General features: G+C 38.3%; 2 protein-coding genes across 2 annotated transcripts; both read left to right on the forward strand.

The window, feature by feature from the left end:
* Positions 1-3,629: 3,629 nt before the first annotated feature.
* On the forward strand, positions 3,630-5,237 carry LOC147551432 (UPF0481 protein At3g47200-like). Its single transcript, XM_086668568.1, has 2 exons — positions 3,630-3,965; positions 4,143-5,237. The coding sequence occupies exons 1-2, from the start codon at positions 3,630-3,632 to the stop codon at positions 5,235-5,237; spliced, it is 1,431 nt and encodes a 476-aa protein (XP_086524694.1).
* An 8,165-nt stretch (positions 5,238-13,402) lies between these two features.
* LOC147551433 (UPF0481 protein At3g47200-like) lies at positions 13,403-15,592 on the forward strand. Its single transcript, XM_086671373.1, has 2 exons — positions 13,403-13,498; positions 13,772-15,592. The coding sequence occupies exon 2, from the start codon at positions 13,790-13,792 to the stop codon at positions 15,290-15,292; it is 1,503 nt and encodes a 500-aa protein (XP_086527499.1). The 5' UTR covers positions 13,403-13,498; positions 13,772-13,789; the 3' UTR covers positions 15,293-15,592.
* Positions 15,593-15,595: the final 3 nt, after the last annotated feature.

A 15,595-nucleotide genomic window follows, 5' to 3' on the forward strand; every position in this document is an offset into this window, starting at 1 on the left:
AAGGCTAGATGTATGCGCTCCAATTCGGGACTAGGCGTAGAATGGTGGGCAGAATCTATTGCTACAGCTTGTTATATTGTGAACAGGTCTCCACATTCTTCTTTAGATGGCGGCATACCTTACGAGGTGTGGTCAGGTGAACATGCAGATTACGGGAGACTTAAGGTTTTCGGTTGTACGGCCTATTACCATGTTAAAGGTAACAAACTTGACAATAGAGCAAAGAAGGCAATTTTCTTAGGATATGCTACAGGAGTCAAGGGTTATCGGCTATGGTGTACGGAAGACAAGAAGTTTGTAATCAGCAGAGATGTGGTGTTTGATGAGTCATCTATTGTAGCTATGGCGGAAGCTACGGTGCCTAGTTGTGGTGATGTTGGGTCTACTAAAGCTCAAGTAGTGGAAGTAGAAATCGAAGACCAACGGATTTCTAGGAATCATGATCAGGTGGAGCATCAGGATAATACTCAGGATGAGGAAATTGATGAACCCGATCATGAGGAGGTTCAAGGGGAAGGTACACAAGTTTTACAACAACAACAGCAGGATGTTTCGGTACACACTAGGCCGAAACGGTTATATAAGCCGGTACAGAGGTTAGGGTCAGACAAACCTCTTAGGCATTATGGGCAGGCAAATCTGGTTGAATATGCACTCTCGGTGGAAGACGACGAGCCGGTCACCTTCAAACAAGCTATTACCGCGGAGGAAAGAGAGAGTTGGTTGGTTGCTATGCAAGAAGAGATGGAGTCTCTTCACAAGAACCAGACATGGGAGGTTGTCCCATTGCCCGAAGGTAAGTCTGTTATTGGTTGTAAATGGGTGTACAAGAAGAAAGAGGATTCTTCCGAAATCAAGGGTACAAGGTATAAGGCAAGACTAGTGGCCAAGGGTTATGCACAGAAAGAAGGGGTCTACTACAATGAGATTTTCTCACCGGTCGTGAAACATACTTCTATTCGGGTGCTATTGAGTATTGTTGCTCACAGGGATCTTGAGCTGGAACAACTCGATGTTAAAACCGCCTTCTTGCACGGTGATTTGGAAGAAGAAATTTATATGGCTCAACCTGAGGGATACAAGGTTGAGGGTAAAGAAAATCAAGTATGTCGTTTGAGGAAATCTCTTTACGGATTAAAACAATCCCCTCGCCAATGGTACAAACGATTTGATTTTTTCATGCTAAAGCATGGTTTTCGCAGAAGTGACTATGATTGTTGTGTATACATCAAGAAGCTTCGCGAAGGTGACTTTATTTATCTCCTTTTGTATGTGGATGACATGCTTATTGCTTCTCGAAGCATGGTGGAGATAAATAAGTTGAAATCTCAACTCAGTCAAGAGTTTGAGATGAAAGACATGGGCGCTGCAAAGAAGATACTGGGAATGGAGATTAAGAGAGAGCGGTCAAGTAAGAAACTGTACTTGAACCAGAAGGGTTACATCGAACGAGTAGTTTCTCGATTCGGGATGCAGAATGCGAAGGCGGTATCAACACCTTTGGCACCACACTTCAGGCTCTCGGGAAAACAATCTCCCACTACTACGGTGGAGAAGGATCATATGGATCGTGTACCGTATGCTAGTGCAGTTGGCAGTTTGATGTATGCTATGGTGTGCACTCGTCCAGATATTTCACAGGCGGTCAGTGTGGTTAGTAGGTTTATGGCAAACCCGGGGAAGACACATTGGGAAGCTGTGAAGTGGGTCTTGAGGTACTTGAAGGGTACCGTTGATACGGGTTTGTGCTTTGGTGGAGACACATGTCAGGTAAGCGGTTATGTTGACTCGGATTATGCTGGCGATCTAGATAGAAGACGATCTACTACTGGTTATGTATTTAAGGTACATGGTGCTCCAGTTAGTTGGCGATCGATGTTACAATCTACAGTTGCGTTATCTACTACGGAGGCCGAGTATATGGCTATGGCCGAGGGTGTGAAGGAAGCATTGTGGTTGTGGGGTCTTCTGGATGATCTAGGGATTAAGCAGGAGTGCGTGGATGTATGGTGTGATAGTCAAAGTGCGATCCACTTGGCGAAGAATCAGGTCCATCATGCTCGTACTAAGCATATCGATGTCAGGTATCACTTTGTACGAGATGTCATAGAGGAAGGTGATGTTTCTCTCATGAAGGTACACACAGATGAGAATCCCGCGGACATGTTGACTAAAGTGGTGACATGTAGCAAGTTTCAGCATTGCCTGGAATTGCTACAAATCGGCTCGTGTTAAGTTGCCCGAAAGGGCGTAATGGCGACAAGATAATCTTTATGTGAAGGGTTGGTAGAACTACGGTAGGCTTGATCCTATAAAAGGGTACGTAGGCAGCCATGGACATATGGTGCAGTCGGATGAAGTTACAAGAAGCAGATATATCTTACAAGGAGTATCCTGGTGTTCGTCCAAAATTTGAAGTATATCAAATTGTGTACGAGGTGGAGAATTGTAATAGGCAGTTTCTAAAAGTTATAAGAGGCGGTTTTGGTGGCGGTTTGGTGCAGCCAATTGAAGAGGCGGTTTGAGTTTCTAATTAATTTGAGTTGCATATGGTCGGTGGATGCATCCAATTTGAGTTTCTAATTAATTGGCACCAAATTTAGAAACCAAAGTTTCTAAATTTCCAAGTTAAAGGTCGGCTTATAGTATTATAAAAGGGGGGTCTTGAGTCTTTGTAAAACACACCAACACAAGCAACAACAACTCTTCTTTAGAGAGAGCTAAAGAGAGAGAGCAAGAGTGAGAGAAATTTTTCATAGTTTTTGAGCGGTGTTAAATTTCTCGGTCGTCGAAGATTTAGTATAGAAGGTTATTACTATACGGTACCATCTTGGGACGAACTTGCGGGTTGTGTTAGTCGTCTTCATCTATCCTTCAATAAAGATTTCTTGTTCGCCCGAGGACGTAGGCTTTAAAGCCGAACCTCGTTAAATTCTGTTCGCATATTTGATTTTGACTTAGCTTTTCGATTAATCTTCATAATCGGATCAATTTCTAGGATAGGTTCGATAGCTTCCGCGATTTTTAGTTATAACACATAGTTTATAGTTTTCACGATCTTATAAGATTTCATGTATATATCGTAATCCGTAAGTATTGACCCAAAACATGTGGATCCGTATATGTTGGAGGAAGTGTCGAACATGACAGTTGTTTCTTTAGCATCCATTTTACATTTTTTATAATGAATATATAGGACTTGGAATTGACTTCATTTTCTTTAGCCTAAATCAAGAAATTGACTAAGCTATTATATGTTTTCAGAGTCATTAGTAAACTCTAATTGAGAAGAAAATGTACCATTATCACATGCGGAACGAAATTTCGAAATAAACGTGCAATAATTTTAGATCCAAACTTTCATTAACTAATTATGATATAGACAGTAGTGCTTGTTATATATCAGCATTAGTGTTTGATAATCTTCTAAGAGTTATTAGTATCTTCCTCTGTTTCATACTTGGACTTGCAAGAGGAGCTAGCTTGTTAGTATCTCAAAACAGAGTTCACCCAGGTTCCATCTCTCTCTCTCTCTCTCTCTCTCTCTCTCTCTCTCTCACTCACTTGGTAAGGCATTTGATAACTTTGTTTATAACTATATATACTACTGTGATTGTAGAAATCGAAGAATGGCATTTCAAAAAATGCGCAAAGACAATGACGAAGGTCATATTTCAGTTAGAATTCGAGAAGATAATGTTGAGCCAGACGAGGCTTTCATTGATTCCATTGAGATAATGGTTAAGGAAGCATTTCCATCAACAGTTGCGAGAAAATGTAGTATATTTAGAGTGCACGAAAAGTTTCACCAAATGAACGATCGTGCCTACTCGCCCGAAGTAGCTTCAATTGGTCCCTTACACCACGGGGAACCAAACTTACTAGCCATGGAAACATGTAAGTTGGTTTATATGCACGCTCTCCTTTCTCGAACAGCTAAAACAAAATCCGAAGACCCATATTGTGTTGAAGTCAAGAAGGAAGATTTTTCATCAAGAAATATAAAAGAAGTAATGCACTTCAATTTCGAGAAGGATTTGAAGTTGAAAAATGTTGAAGAAGACGAAGATGATGACGAAGAGGAAGAAGCTCTCAAGTATGAAGAGGAACATGGGGAAAAAGGGTGGTTAGATGTATTGAAGACGTGTGTCGCGCTTATTAAGAGGATAGAAGTGAAAGCTAGAAAGTGTTACTTTGAGCCTATTACTAATCTTGAAAGCGATGAGTTCGTCCTTATGATGCTCATCGATGGGTTGTTCCTTATCGAGCTTTTTCTCCGAAATGCTGGCCAAGTAAGGAAAGAAATGTATGATCCTGTGTTCAGTAAAATTGGTGTAGTGTTAAGTTTAACTAGAGATTTATTACTACTTGAGAACCAAATCCCTATGCTCGTTCTTACCAGCCTCTTCAAGGTACTAGTTACACCGGAGAGAGTAGAACAAGACCCATTTTTCCTTAATAGGCTCATTTTGAATTTCTTTAGTGATCTAATGCCAAGAGACATAGAAATTCTCGAGAAATACTCGAAATATAGAGGCAAACACTTACTAGATTTTGTAGCTCATACATTCCATCCTTCGCCGAGAGATTTGAGCTATGAAATCAAACATCTACTACTATCTGTGGCACAACGTCATCGTTTTGGTCTATTGACCCACAAAGTAAGAATCGATTCTTGTAAAGTGATACCGAGTATTACGGAGATGAGAAGATCGGGGATAAAGTTCAAGAAAGGGTCTACAACGGGTAGCTTCTTAGATATCAAATTCAATAGTAAAAAGGGTGTATTAGAGATTCCTCCGGTAATTATTCAAGACAAAACAGAAATCTTGTTTAGAAATCTTATTGCTTATGAACAATGCTCAGATGGAGAAGATACTTACATAAGTTCTTATGCTTTCTTCATGGATTGTCTCATAGATTCTGCAGATGACGTTCGAATACTTTGTTCCGAGGATATCATAGAAAATTGTTTAGGAAGTGGTAAAGATGTTTCGAATCTCTTCAATAAGCTCTGTTGTGAAGTGATTGTGGACCATTCTCATTATTCCGGTCTATGTGAGGAAATAAATTATTATTGTCGGAAGAATAGACATATTTGGAGAGCAACTTTGAAGCGTGATTACTTTAATAGTCCGTGGGCAACTATTTCATTCTTCGCTGCAATTCTACTTCTTGGTCTTACTATCACTTCGACTATATTTTGTATTCTTTCTTACGTTATTCATAATTCTTGACTAACGATTTCTATAGCGGTGGAATTGTTTCTACTCGAATATAATAAATCTCGGATCACAAATTGTTGTACTACATAGGGTGGTACTAGTATATCTTAAACAAATGTCGATTCAGAGCGAGAGTAAATCTGAGGTGGCGTTCTCGTTTTACATTACGTCTGTTATTTCTTTGTTTAAGAGTGATATTTTTATTCTCTTATGTATTTTTTATGTTGATGCTAATTTCCATAATGTATTGGGCTTATTGGCAATAGTAGAAGATTTTTCTACTTTTGTACCTAATTTCAGTTAGTTTGCATTTAACTAATATTTGTTAGGAAAAATAAACTAATTAACTTGTTCAGGAATATGAAGATTAACGATGTGAATGTAAAAGCAGAGACACCAATATAATTTAACGTGGTAAAAAATCCCTCCAAGATAGAAGGTAAAAAATCACGGGACCTAGTCCAGAAATCTTTCACTATAATGATAATAATGGGTTACACAATTCTTGCCTAAAGCAATAGGGGATCAACCAATTCTTCAAGATAAGTAGAAACACTCTTGGATAACAACTCTTCACCAAAACTGAACAAAGAAACAAAGAAACAAATCCTAGATTACCAAAGGCTGAAGAAGATAACCACAAACTAAATTGCTTCACAAGATTAGTAATCTTCTTTTCTTCAAACCAATATTCTTCTCTTTCAATCTCTCTTAAAAGAACCACTTCAGAAATCTCTCTTTCTCTGACTTCTCTTTCTTCTGAAAGTTGTGAATAGTCTCTTCCCTTTCATTTCCTTTTATAATGATAAATAAGGAGGTTTACCAATAGAAATAGGATTCTTTTTTAGGCTTGAAATAGAAACTTCTATTTCTCCCCAAACAAGGAATAAGGGAAATCCTATTTCAACTAAGAGTCATTTTATTATAAGGGGGACCCCAACAAACTCCCCCTCCCGACTTATGAAGAGGGACCTACTATCCCCAAACCTGCAAAACTGCTGCATAGCTCATGTTTGCCTTTGGGTAATGGTTTTGTTATCATATCTGAACCATTGTCATCAGTGTGGATTTTCTTGATCTTCAACGCCTTTTCTTCAATAACATCTTGGATCCACTGGTATCTCACATTTATATGCTTGGACTTGGAATGGAAACTAGAATTCTTACTGAGGTGGATGACACTTTGACTATCACAATGAATAACATAATTATCCCGTTTCATACCAAGTTCTTCTAGAAACCTCTTCACCCATAACATCTCCTTGAAACGTTCTGTAACGACAATATATTCTGCCTGTGTAGTAGAAAAAGCTACACACTTTTGTAATTTAGATTGCCGTGATACTACTCCCCCTGAAAATGTAAATAGGTAGCCTGATGTGGACCTTTTAGAGTCTACATCTCCTGCCATGTCTGCATCTGTGTAACCGACTATTACTGGCTTTTATCATTACCAAAACATATACGAGCTATAGACGTACCTCTAAGATACTTCAGAATCTACTTCACTGCTAACCAATACTCTTTGCCTGGATTAGCAAGAAATCTGCTTACTACTCTAACTGCAAATCCAATGTTTGGTCTCGTACACACCATTACATACATCAAGCTTCCTACAGCTGAAGCATAAGGAATTTTCTCAATTTCTTCTTTCTAACTTCTAGTTGATCGACACTGATCACGAGTCAACTTGAAGTGACTGGCTAATGGACAACTCATTGGTTTTGTCTTGTCCATATTGAACCTTTCTAAAACCTTCTCAACGTATCTTTCTTGTGATAGCCAAAGTTTTCCAACTTTTCTATCACGAGAGATATGCATGCCAAGAGTTTGTTTTGCTAGACCCAATCTTTCATATCGAAATACTTGTTTAGTTCCTTCTTTAACCTACTAATTTTTTTAGCATCTTGACCAACAATCAACATATCATCAACATAAAGCAGAAGTATAATCAAATCTCCATCAGAGAATTTATGAACGAAAACACAATGATCTGAAACCGTCCTGTGATACCCTTGATCCTTCATGAATGATTCAAACTTTTTGTACCACTGTCTTGGTGCTTGTTTCAACCCATATAAACTTCTCTCTAACTTGCAAACCAAGTATTCCTTACCTTTAACTTCAAACCCTGTTGGTTGTTCCATATACACATCTTCCTCCAAGTCACCATGAAGGAAAGCGGTCTTGACATCTAGTTGCTCAATTTCTAGGTTGATACTTGCAGCCAATCCCAATACTAACCGTATAGAGGACATCTTTACCACCGGGGAGAAAATCTCATCAAAATCAATACCCTTCTTTTGCTCAAATCATTTCACAACTAGGCGTGCTTTGTACCGTGGTTGTAAATTTCTTTCTTCGGTCTTGATTTTGAACACCCACTTATTTTTATGAATTTTCTTATTCATAGGTTTTTCAACCAACTTAAAAGTGTTGCTCTTATGTAAGGATTCAATCTCATCTTGCATAGCTTTCAACCACTCCTTCTTGTGTACATCATCTAGGGTTTCTTCATAGCACTGTGGTTCTCCACCATCTGTAACCATCACATACTCGTGTGGAGAATACTTGGTAGATGGTGTTCTCTCTCTAGTCGATCTTCTCAATTCAGTTGGTGGTTCATGTTGAACTTTCATTCCGTGCTTAACATCATCACTCATATGAACATCTTCATGAGCTTCATCTTCATGAGCTTCATCTTCATGATTTTGTTCTTCACCTGCATTATCATGCATAACCTTAGAAGAGATATGTGGATCTATATCAATGAGATCATCACTATGATTCTCATGCTTCTCAACTTTCTCGAAGTACTCAATAGTTTGATCTTCAAGAAAGACTACATCTCTACTTCTAATAATCTTATTATCAACTGGATCCCAGAACCTGTATTTGAATTTCTCATCTGCATACCCTAAAAAGATGCATTGTTTGGCTTTATCATCAAGCTTTGCTCTTTGATCTTTAGGTATATGCACAAAACCCCTGCAACCAAACACCCTTAGGTGTTCATAACTGACTTATTTCCCATCCAACACTCTCTCAGCTACATCTTCATCTAATGGTGCTGAAAGTGATAAATTGATCAGATAACATGCAGTACGCATTGCCTCGCCCCAGAAACTTTTAGGTAGGTTAGCTTCTGAGAGCATACATCTGATCCTCTCCACAATAGTGCGATTCATGCGTTCTGCTACACCATTTTGTTGTGGAGTTTTGGGAACTGTCTATTCATGTCGAATACCATGGATTTTGCAATACTCTTCAAACGACCCGATGTATTCTCGTCCATTGTCGGTGCGAATGCACTTCAATGATTTTCCTGTCTCCCGTTCTACCATGTTGTGGAAATTCTTGAAAACTGTAAGTACCTAATCTTTGGTCTTTATGGCATATGCCCAAACTTTCCTCGAAACATCATCTATGAAAGTAACAAAATACAAACACCACCAAGTGTTTTGACCTTTAAAGGTCCACAAACGTCAGAATAAACGAGCTCCAAAACACTGGATTTTCTTTTAGATGCATTTCTTTGAAAGGAAACTCTAGTTGTTTTCCTACTAAACAATGAGAGCAAGTGTTTAAATTTATACCTTTCATGTTTGGTAAGTCTTGTCGTTTAAGAAGGATTTGAAGTCCCTTCTCGCTCATGTGCCCGAGTCTTCCATGCCAAAGATTAGTGGAAGAATCTTTTTCAACTGCATTCAATTCTCCATTACACAGTTTTACTTGAGTCCTGTATAAAGTACAACACTTCTTCCCTCTTGCTATCACCATTGACCCTTTTGTGAGTTTCCACTTTCCATCACCAAAGTGATTGCGATACCTGTGAGGGTAGGAAATCGCGGGTCGAGAAGTCAGCTAGACCGGGCAGTTGACCGGAAGTCGAACCTCCACCTGTTAATATTTTTGCGGGCACCGACGACGTCTTTGGGCTAACCTGTGACAAAAGAGACAAGAACACACGTGACCGTAAGTCCCTTGGGACACCGGGATGGTGCTGACCTAAGGGGGCTCCGACGGTCAAGTCAGTAAGCTTGCAAGAGAAGTAAAGAGTACGTGAACGATATCCTTGGAATGTTACCGTTGATTGAATAATGGTCAGAGTCTAGGCACGACTGCAAAATGTCAGAGCTCGATCTCTACGAGTTGTCTGACTTGGTTGGAGGGAGATTAAGACAGCCTATGAGGCCTGTCTTGAACTAAGGCAGCACTGGTGAGGTATGCCTTGTTTGAGGATATGTATCGTAAATAAAGTGGAAAGCTTTAGGATCTGACCTTGTAAATATTCACGTGGGTTAGGTAAGGAAAACCTGACCTCTAGGAGAGATAAAGTAGCTTGCCTGCGTTGATCGTTAGGAGAGATAATGATAGGTCGCCCTTCCTTGGTTGTCAGGTCGACCTTGGTTGTTAGGTCGCCTGAGAAAGCAACGGTTTACCTTCCTTGGTTGTCTTGTCGCCCAAGAGAGAGAATGTAATGGTCAACCTTCCTTAGTTGTCTGGTCGCCGAGAGAAAGTAATGGTCGACCTTCCTAGGTTGTCTGGTCGCTCAGGAGAGAGAAAGTAATGGTGATCACCCAGTACGTTCTTTGATGATTGGATGGTCGCTCTGAGAGAGAAAGCAATGGGATATGTTCGGCGATAACCAGATGATCTGTATCATTTTTGGTTCCGTCATTTTACAATGTCTTAGGTCGATCGTTGCCTGATCATCCGTTGTCATCTTTTATGGTGGTAACGCATGGGTTGTCACCACTAATATAGACTTCCTAACCCCCTAACGGATATATCCGGGATATTGTCATCATGAATGACTGTAACGTCTCTTCAACGGATATACGATAAGAGGTCCGTTGAGGAGTTGAGGGCGGACCTCTTTATCCAGGGCTGGATGTGCTTCTGTACTTAGGTCTGCTGAGATGGTGAGGCCAGAACTCTTCTTCTAGGGCTAGAAGTGGTTAAACATTTCAGCCTGGTGAGCAGGCGAGGGCGGACCTCTTCCTCTAGGGCTGGAAGTGCTTCTTTACTTTGGCGTTGCTTCGGGGTGCCGGAAGATAAATGGGTCGGACCAATTAGCCATTAGTTCGTGGGCTTGGTCACTGAATAAAACCATTATTCGTGAATTTCTTGGGGCACTCTTGGTGACGTATTTTGGCCCATACAATACCCTTCATCATCTAATATTCTTGTAGAGATTACGTTATATCGAAGATCTAGTATATGCCTCACATTCTTAAGAATCAATGTACTCCCTGTGCTCATCTCAATTTACACTTCTCCAATTCCTACGATTTTTGAGAAACCCAAGTTTCCCATCCTGACTTTGCCAAGGTCACTAGTTCTGTAAGATCTAAAGAAATCCTTACATGGAGTAGCATGATACGAAGCACCTGAGTCAACCAACCATGTTGTTTCTAGTTCTGACTCAGTCATACTTAAGCAAGTGTCTCCACAACCTGATAGTAGGATAATATCACTTGATGCAATTGCTGCAATATTATCTTGTTTTTCATCATCCTTTTTATTTTCCTTCTTTGGTTTCATGCAATCACTCTTGTAATGACCCATTTTTTCACAACCAAAACATTTAACTTCTTTCTTTGGTTTTGATCACCCCCTTGACTTGTCACGGTTATGAGGTTTTTTACTTTTACCTCTCCCCCGTCTTTTTGTAACAAGTGCCTCTGAATGAGACTTGTCTGACGATGATTTCCTTCTTGTTTCTTCATTCAACAAACTACCTGTTACGTGATTCATACGGATTATGCCATTAGGAGCAGGGTTGCAAAGAGACACCGCCAAATGTCTCCCAACTATCTGGTAAAGAATTTAGAAGAAGTAAGGCTTGCAACTCATCATCTAAAACTAACTTCATTGCAGAAAGCTGATTTACCAGACTTTTCATCTCATTCAAGTGTTGAGCAATTGAGGTTCCTTCTTTATATTGTAATTTTCCTAGCTTTCTGAACAAGTAAGCCTTTTTGGCAGCTGTCTTCTGATCATATAATTCTTTTAATTTCCTCCATAGACTAAAAGTAGAAGTCTCCGTCGGTACATGATGAAAAACACTCGAATAAATCCAACAACCTTCCGATCTAATACCTTCCAGTCTTCTTCATCCATCTTCATCGATTTTGTACCGTGATTTTCAATGGGTGTTGCTAGGTCTTTGCAGTATAACAAATCTTCCATTTTTACTTTCGACATCAAGTAGTTTTCTCCATCTAAACTAATCATGCGATTAGTATTCACTTTCATATTTCTGAACAATAAATCCAACCTATGCTCAGATACCACTTGTTAGGAAAAATAAACGAATTAACTTGTTCAGGAATATGAAGATAAACGATGTGAATGTAAAAGCAGAGACACCAAGATAATTTAACGTGGCAAAAAACCCTTCCAAGATAGTAGGTAAAAAACCACGGGACCTAGTCCAGAAATCTTCCACTATAATGATAATAATGGGTTACACAATTCTTCCCTAAAGCAATAGGGGATTAACCAATTTTTCAAGACGTGCAAAAACATTGGATAACAACTCTTCACCAAAACTATGATGGATAAACTGAACAAAGAAACAAAGAAATGGAAATCTCTTACTCCTTAGGATTTGAACAAATCCTAGATTACCAAAGGCTGAAGAAGATAACCACAAACTAAATTGTTTCACAAGATTAATAATCTTCTTTTCTTCAAACCAATATTCTTCTCTTTCAATCTCTCTTGAAAGAACCAATTCAGAAATCTCTCTTTATGTGACTTCTCTTTGTTCTGAAAGTTGTGAATGATCTCTTCCATTTCATTCTTTTTTATAATGATAAATAAGGAGGTTTACCAATAGAAATAAGATTCATTTTTAGGCTTAAAATAGAGACTTCTATTTCTCCCCGAACAAAAAATAAGGGAAATCCTATTTCAACTAGGATTTCTTTTATTATAAGGAGGGACCACAACAATATTTTGATATGGGAAATTTGGCCAAAACTCCCTAAAAAATTTGAGTTTTGGTTAAAAAGGATTTATCAACTTTTTATAGGCTTCAGCTCCCTATGACATTTTTGTAAATAATCTAATATAGGGAAAAGACGAATCTGACCTTATTGCAAATCAGATTGCAAACCAGTTTGCAAAGCTCTGTAAACCAAATTGCAAAGCTTTGCAAAACAAATCAAATTGCAAAAGTAGTGCAAACTAGTTTGCAAAACTCTGCAAACCAGATTGCAAAGTGTGTGCAAAGTCGTTGCAAGGCAAACCATATTGCAAAGCAATGCAAACGGGATTGCAAAGCTCTGCAAACCAGATTGCAAAGCAGTGCAAACCAGATTGCAAAGCAGTGCAAACAAGTTTGCAAAGCTCTGTAAACCAGATTGCAAAGCAGTGCAAACCAGTTTGCAAAGCTTCGCAAGCTAAGATTCTAAGGGCAATTTCGGCATTAGAAATGGAAGTGCTTTTAGAATTGTCCTTCAAGACTATTTCCAAACTATAGATGGGGCCTAAAAGGACAAAAAGATAACTTGTCTTTTTGACAAAAAAAAAAACATGAAATTGGGCCTCCTGCCTAATTTCCTTGTTTGATATTCATATGTAGTAAACATGTTATGCTGAAAATACCCCAAATTTCCCGATGGTCCCTAAATTATGGCCAAGAGACATTTTTGTTCTACTTGAATTTTGATATTTTATTGAAGGGTCATTTGGTTGTCGTAACTGAATTAGAAGAAAACTTCGAACTTACCGGTCAGGCAGAAATATGTTATTGAAGATGCCCACGTTGAATCAGAATAAATATTAGGTATTACCTTCTTGGGGTTGTGATTTTATTTACTTCTGCTGTTGCTTTTCTTGGCTTTCATTTGTCTTCATTATTACACAAATGCATACTATTTCAACAACAAAACATAAATGAATACTAGATTCAATCCATCCTAAATCGTGGGGAAGAAAATTATGAATTATGGCCATTGACTTAATGAGACAATGATAGGTTAAATCCTCAAACTGAAAAATGACAGCCATTATCAGTATTGGATAACTTATTATCATCCCATTTATATTTGACATTTTCTATAACCAAAATTAATTGACTTTACTTATTTTATCTACTGAAAGTAAACTTTATTCCAGGACAATGCCGGCCGTTTGTATATCCTCTTTGTTGCTTGGTCTTCTAAGAGTTATAAGTATCTTATGTTATATATCTCGAGCTGTAAGAGAAGGAGTTCACACGATAGGTAATAGCAGAAGATCTCCAAACATACTTCATCCAGGTTTGCATCTCTTTTCTATCTAGTTGCATCAAACTTTTGTTTTACAATCGAAACCTTAAACAATGTGATTTTAGTGAAATAATGTTTGTGGCAATGAGAAATGGGTAAAATCATAGGAATCTTGTTAAGTTTGTGGTTGTTCAACTAAAAACCAATTAACAGTGAGTAGATATGAACTAGACACTATATTTTTACGAAAAAATGACCATCCTATCTAAATTCTCCAAAGTTAAAGATTTCTTTGGAGTTTCATTTTTTTCTTTTTTCTTGTAGAATCGTAAGTATTGAAGAATGGAAGGTTCAATAACGCGTAAAGACGATGAAGACCATATTTCACTCAAAATGCCACAAGATTGTCTTGATTCCATTGAGGCAAAGGTTAAAGGAGCATATTCTTCACCACTTGGGAGACCATATAGTATATTTAGAGTGCACGAAAAGTTTCACAAAGTGAATGATGGTGCCTACTCGCCCGAGGTGGTTTCGATTGGTCCCTTGCATCACGGCCAACCAAACTTACAAGCAATTGAACAAACTAAGTTAATGTATGCGCAAGCCCTGCTTTATCGAACAGCAGAAGCAAAACTGGAAGAGCCTTATGGTGATCAAGTCCCTGAGATGAGCCAAGAATCTCCACCTGAAGGATGGTTAGCCATATTGAGGAAATGTACTGCATTTATTGAGAGTATAGAAGAAGAAGCTAGAAATTGCTACTCCGAACCCCTTACTCATATCAAAAGCGATGAGTTTGTCGAAATGATGTTAACTGATGGTTTATTCCTAATCGAACACTTTCATAGGAGAATCGACTTAGTCAGGAGAGTCAGGTACGATCCTTTATTTGATAAAATTGGGAACTCGGCAAGTTTAGGTAGAGATCTGTTACTCCTTGAGAACCAAATTCCTATGCTTGTTCTTACCGGCCTATTCAAAATTGTCACATTAGGGAGACAAGTAACACTATCACGTGGGTTTTCTCTTAATCAGATCATTTTATATTATTTCAATGATTTAATACCCAGAGACAAAGATCTTATAATGTCGAAATACTCGGAAGATTGTTGTGGCCAACATATACTAGGTTTGATTGCTGATACATTCCGTCCTTGTCTTTCGAGAGAAGATGAAGAAGAAGGTGATCATATAAATTACCCAAACAATGAATGTGCACCTCTACTAGGTGACCTAACTATCAGGATTCCTTCTTTTCCGAGAGTCGGCCAACATAAAATGTTCGATTCTTGGAAAGTTATACCAACTGTTACAGCGATGAAACAAGCCGGAATAAAATTCAAGAAAGGGTCTACAGATGGTAGCTTCTTAGATATCAAATTCAATAATGGTGTATTGGAGATTCCTCCTATAATTATTGGAAACAAAACAGAGCTATTTTTTAGAAATCTTATTGCTTACGAACAATGCTTAGATGGACAAGATACTTTTATGTCCTCTTATGCTTTCTTAATGGATTCTCTCGTTGAAACAGCACAAGATGTTCGAATACTTTGCTCCGAGGGTATCATAAAAAATTATCTAGGAACTCATGAAGATGCCACATATCTATTCAATAAGCTCTGTTGTGAAGTTTCAGTCCATGATTCTTATTATTCTCGTCTTGCTGAGGATCTTAGTACATATTGTAAGAAGGATATACATATTTGGAGAGCAACTATGATGCGTAACTACTTTAACAGTCCGTGGGCAACTATTTCATTCGTCGTTGGAACTATTATTCTTCTTCTTTCTATCACTTCAACTACACTTAATATTATTCGTACCGTTCTTTCTCTATGATTTGATTAATGCTATGGCATTAATGAATATTCAATCGGAAACTTTTAGACGATGAAGGACCAGTTTCTTTTTGCTGCAAATGTTACTTGGAGCAGTTGCATCTACTATATCATTTTCTCGTGTTTTTATATTACGTAAGTTGTGTGTGTATTACTGAAAAAATATGATTACGCTTCCTCAAAAAAAAATTTGTGTGTGTATTTTGAAGTGTGTTATCTTTGTTCTCATTGGCATGTTAGGTGTTTTACCATTCCTGCTACTCATGATCTTGTTATTTATCAATGGTATTTGCTTTTTCTACTT

This window comes from Eschscholzia californica, unplaced genomic scaffold, assembly GCF_041429995.1.
Source record: "Eschscholzia californica isolate CP2 unplaced genomic scaffold, dmEscCali1.0.p SCAF_3, whole genome shotgun sequence".
Lineage (NCBI taxonomy): Eukaryota > Viridiplantae > Streptophyta > Magnoliopsida > Ranunculales > Papaveraceae > Eschscholzia > Eschscholzia californica.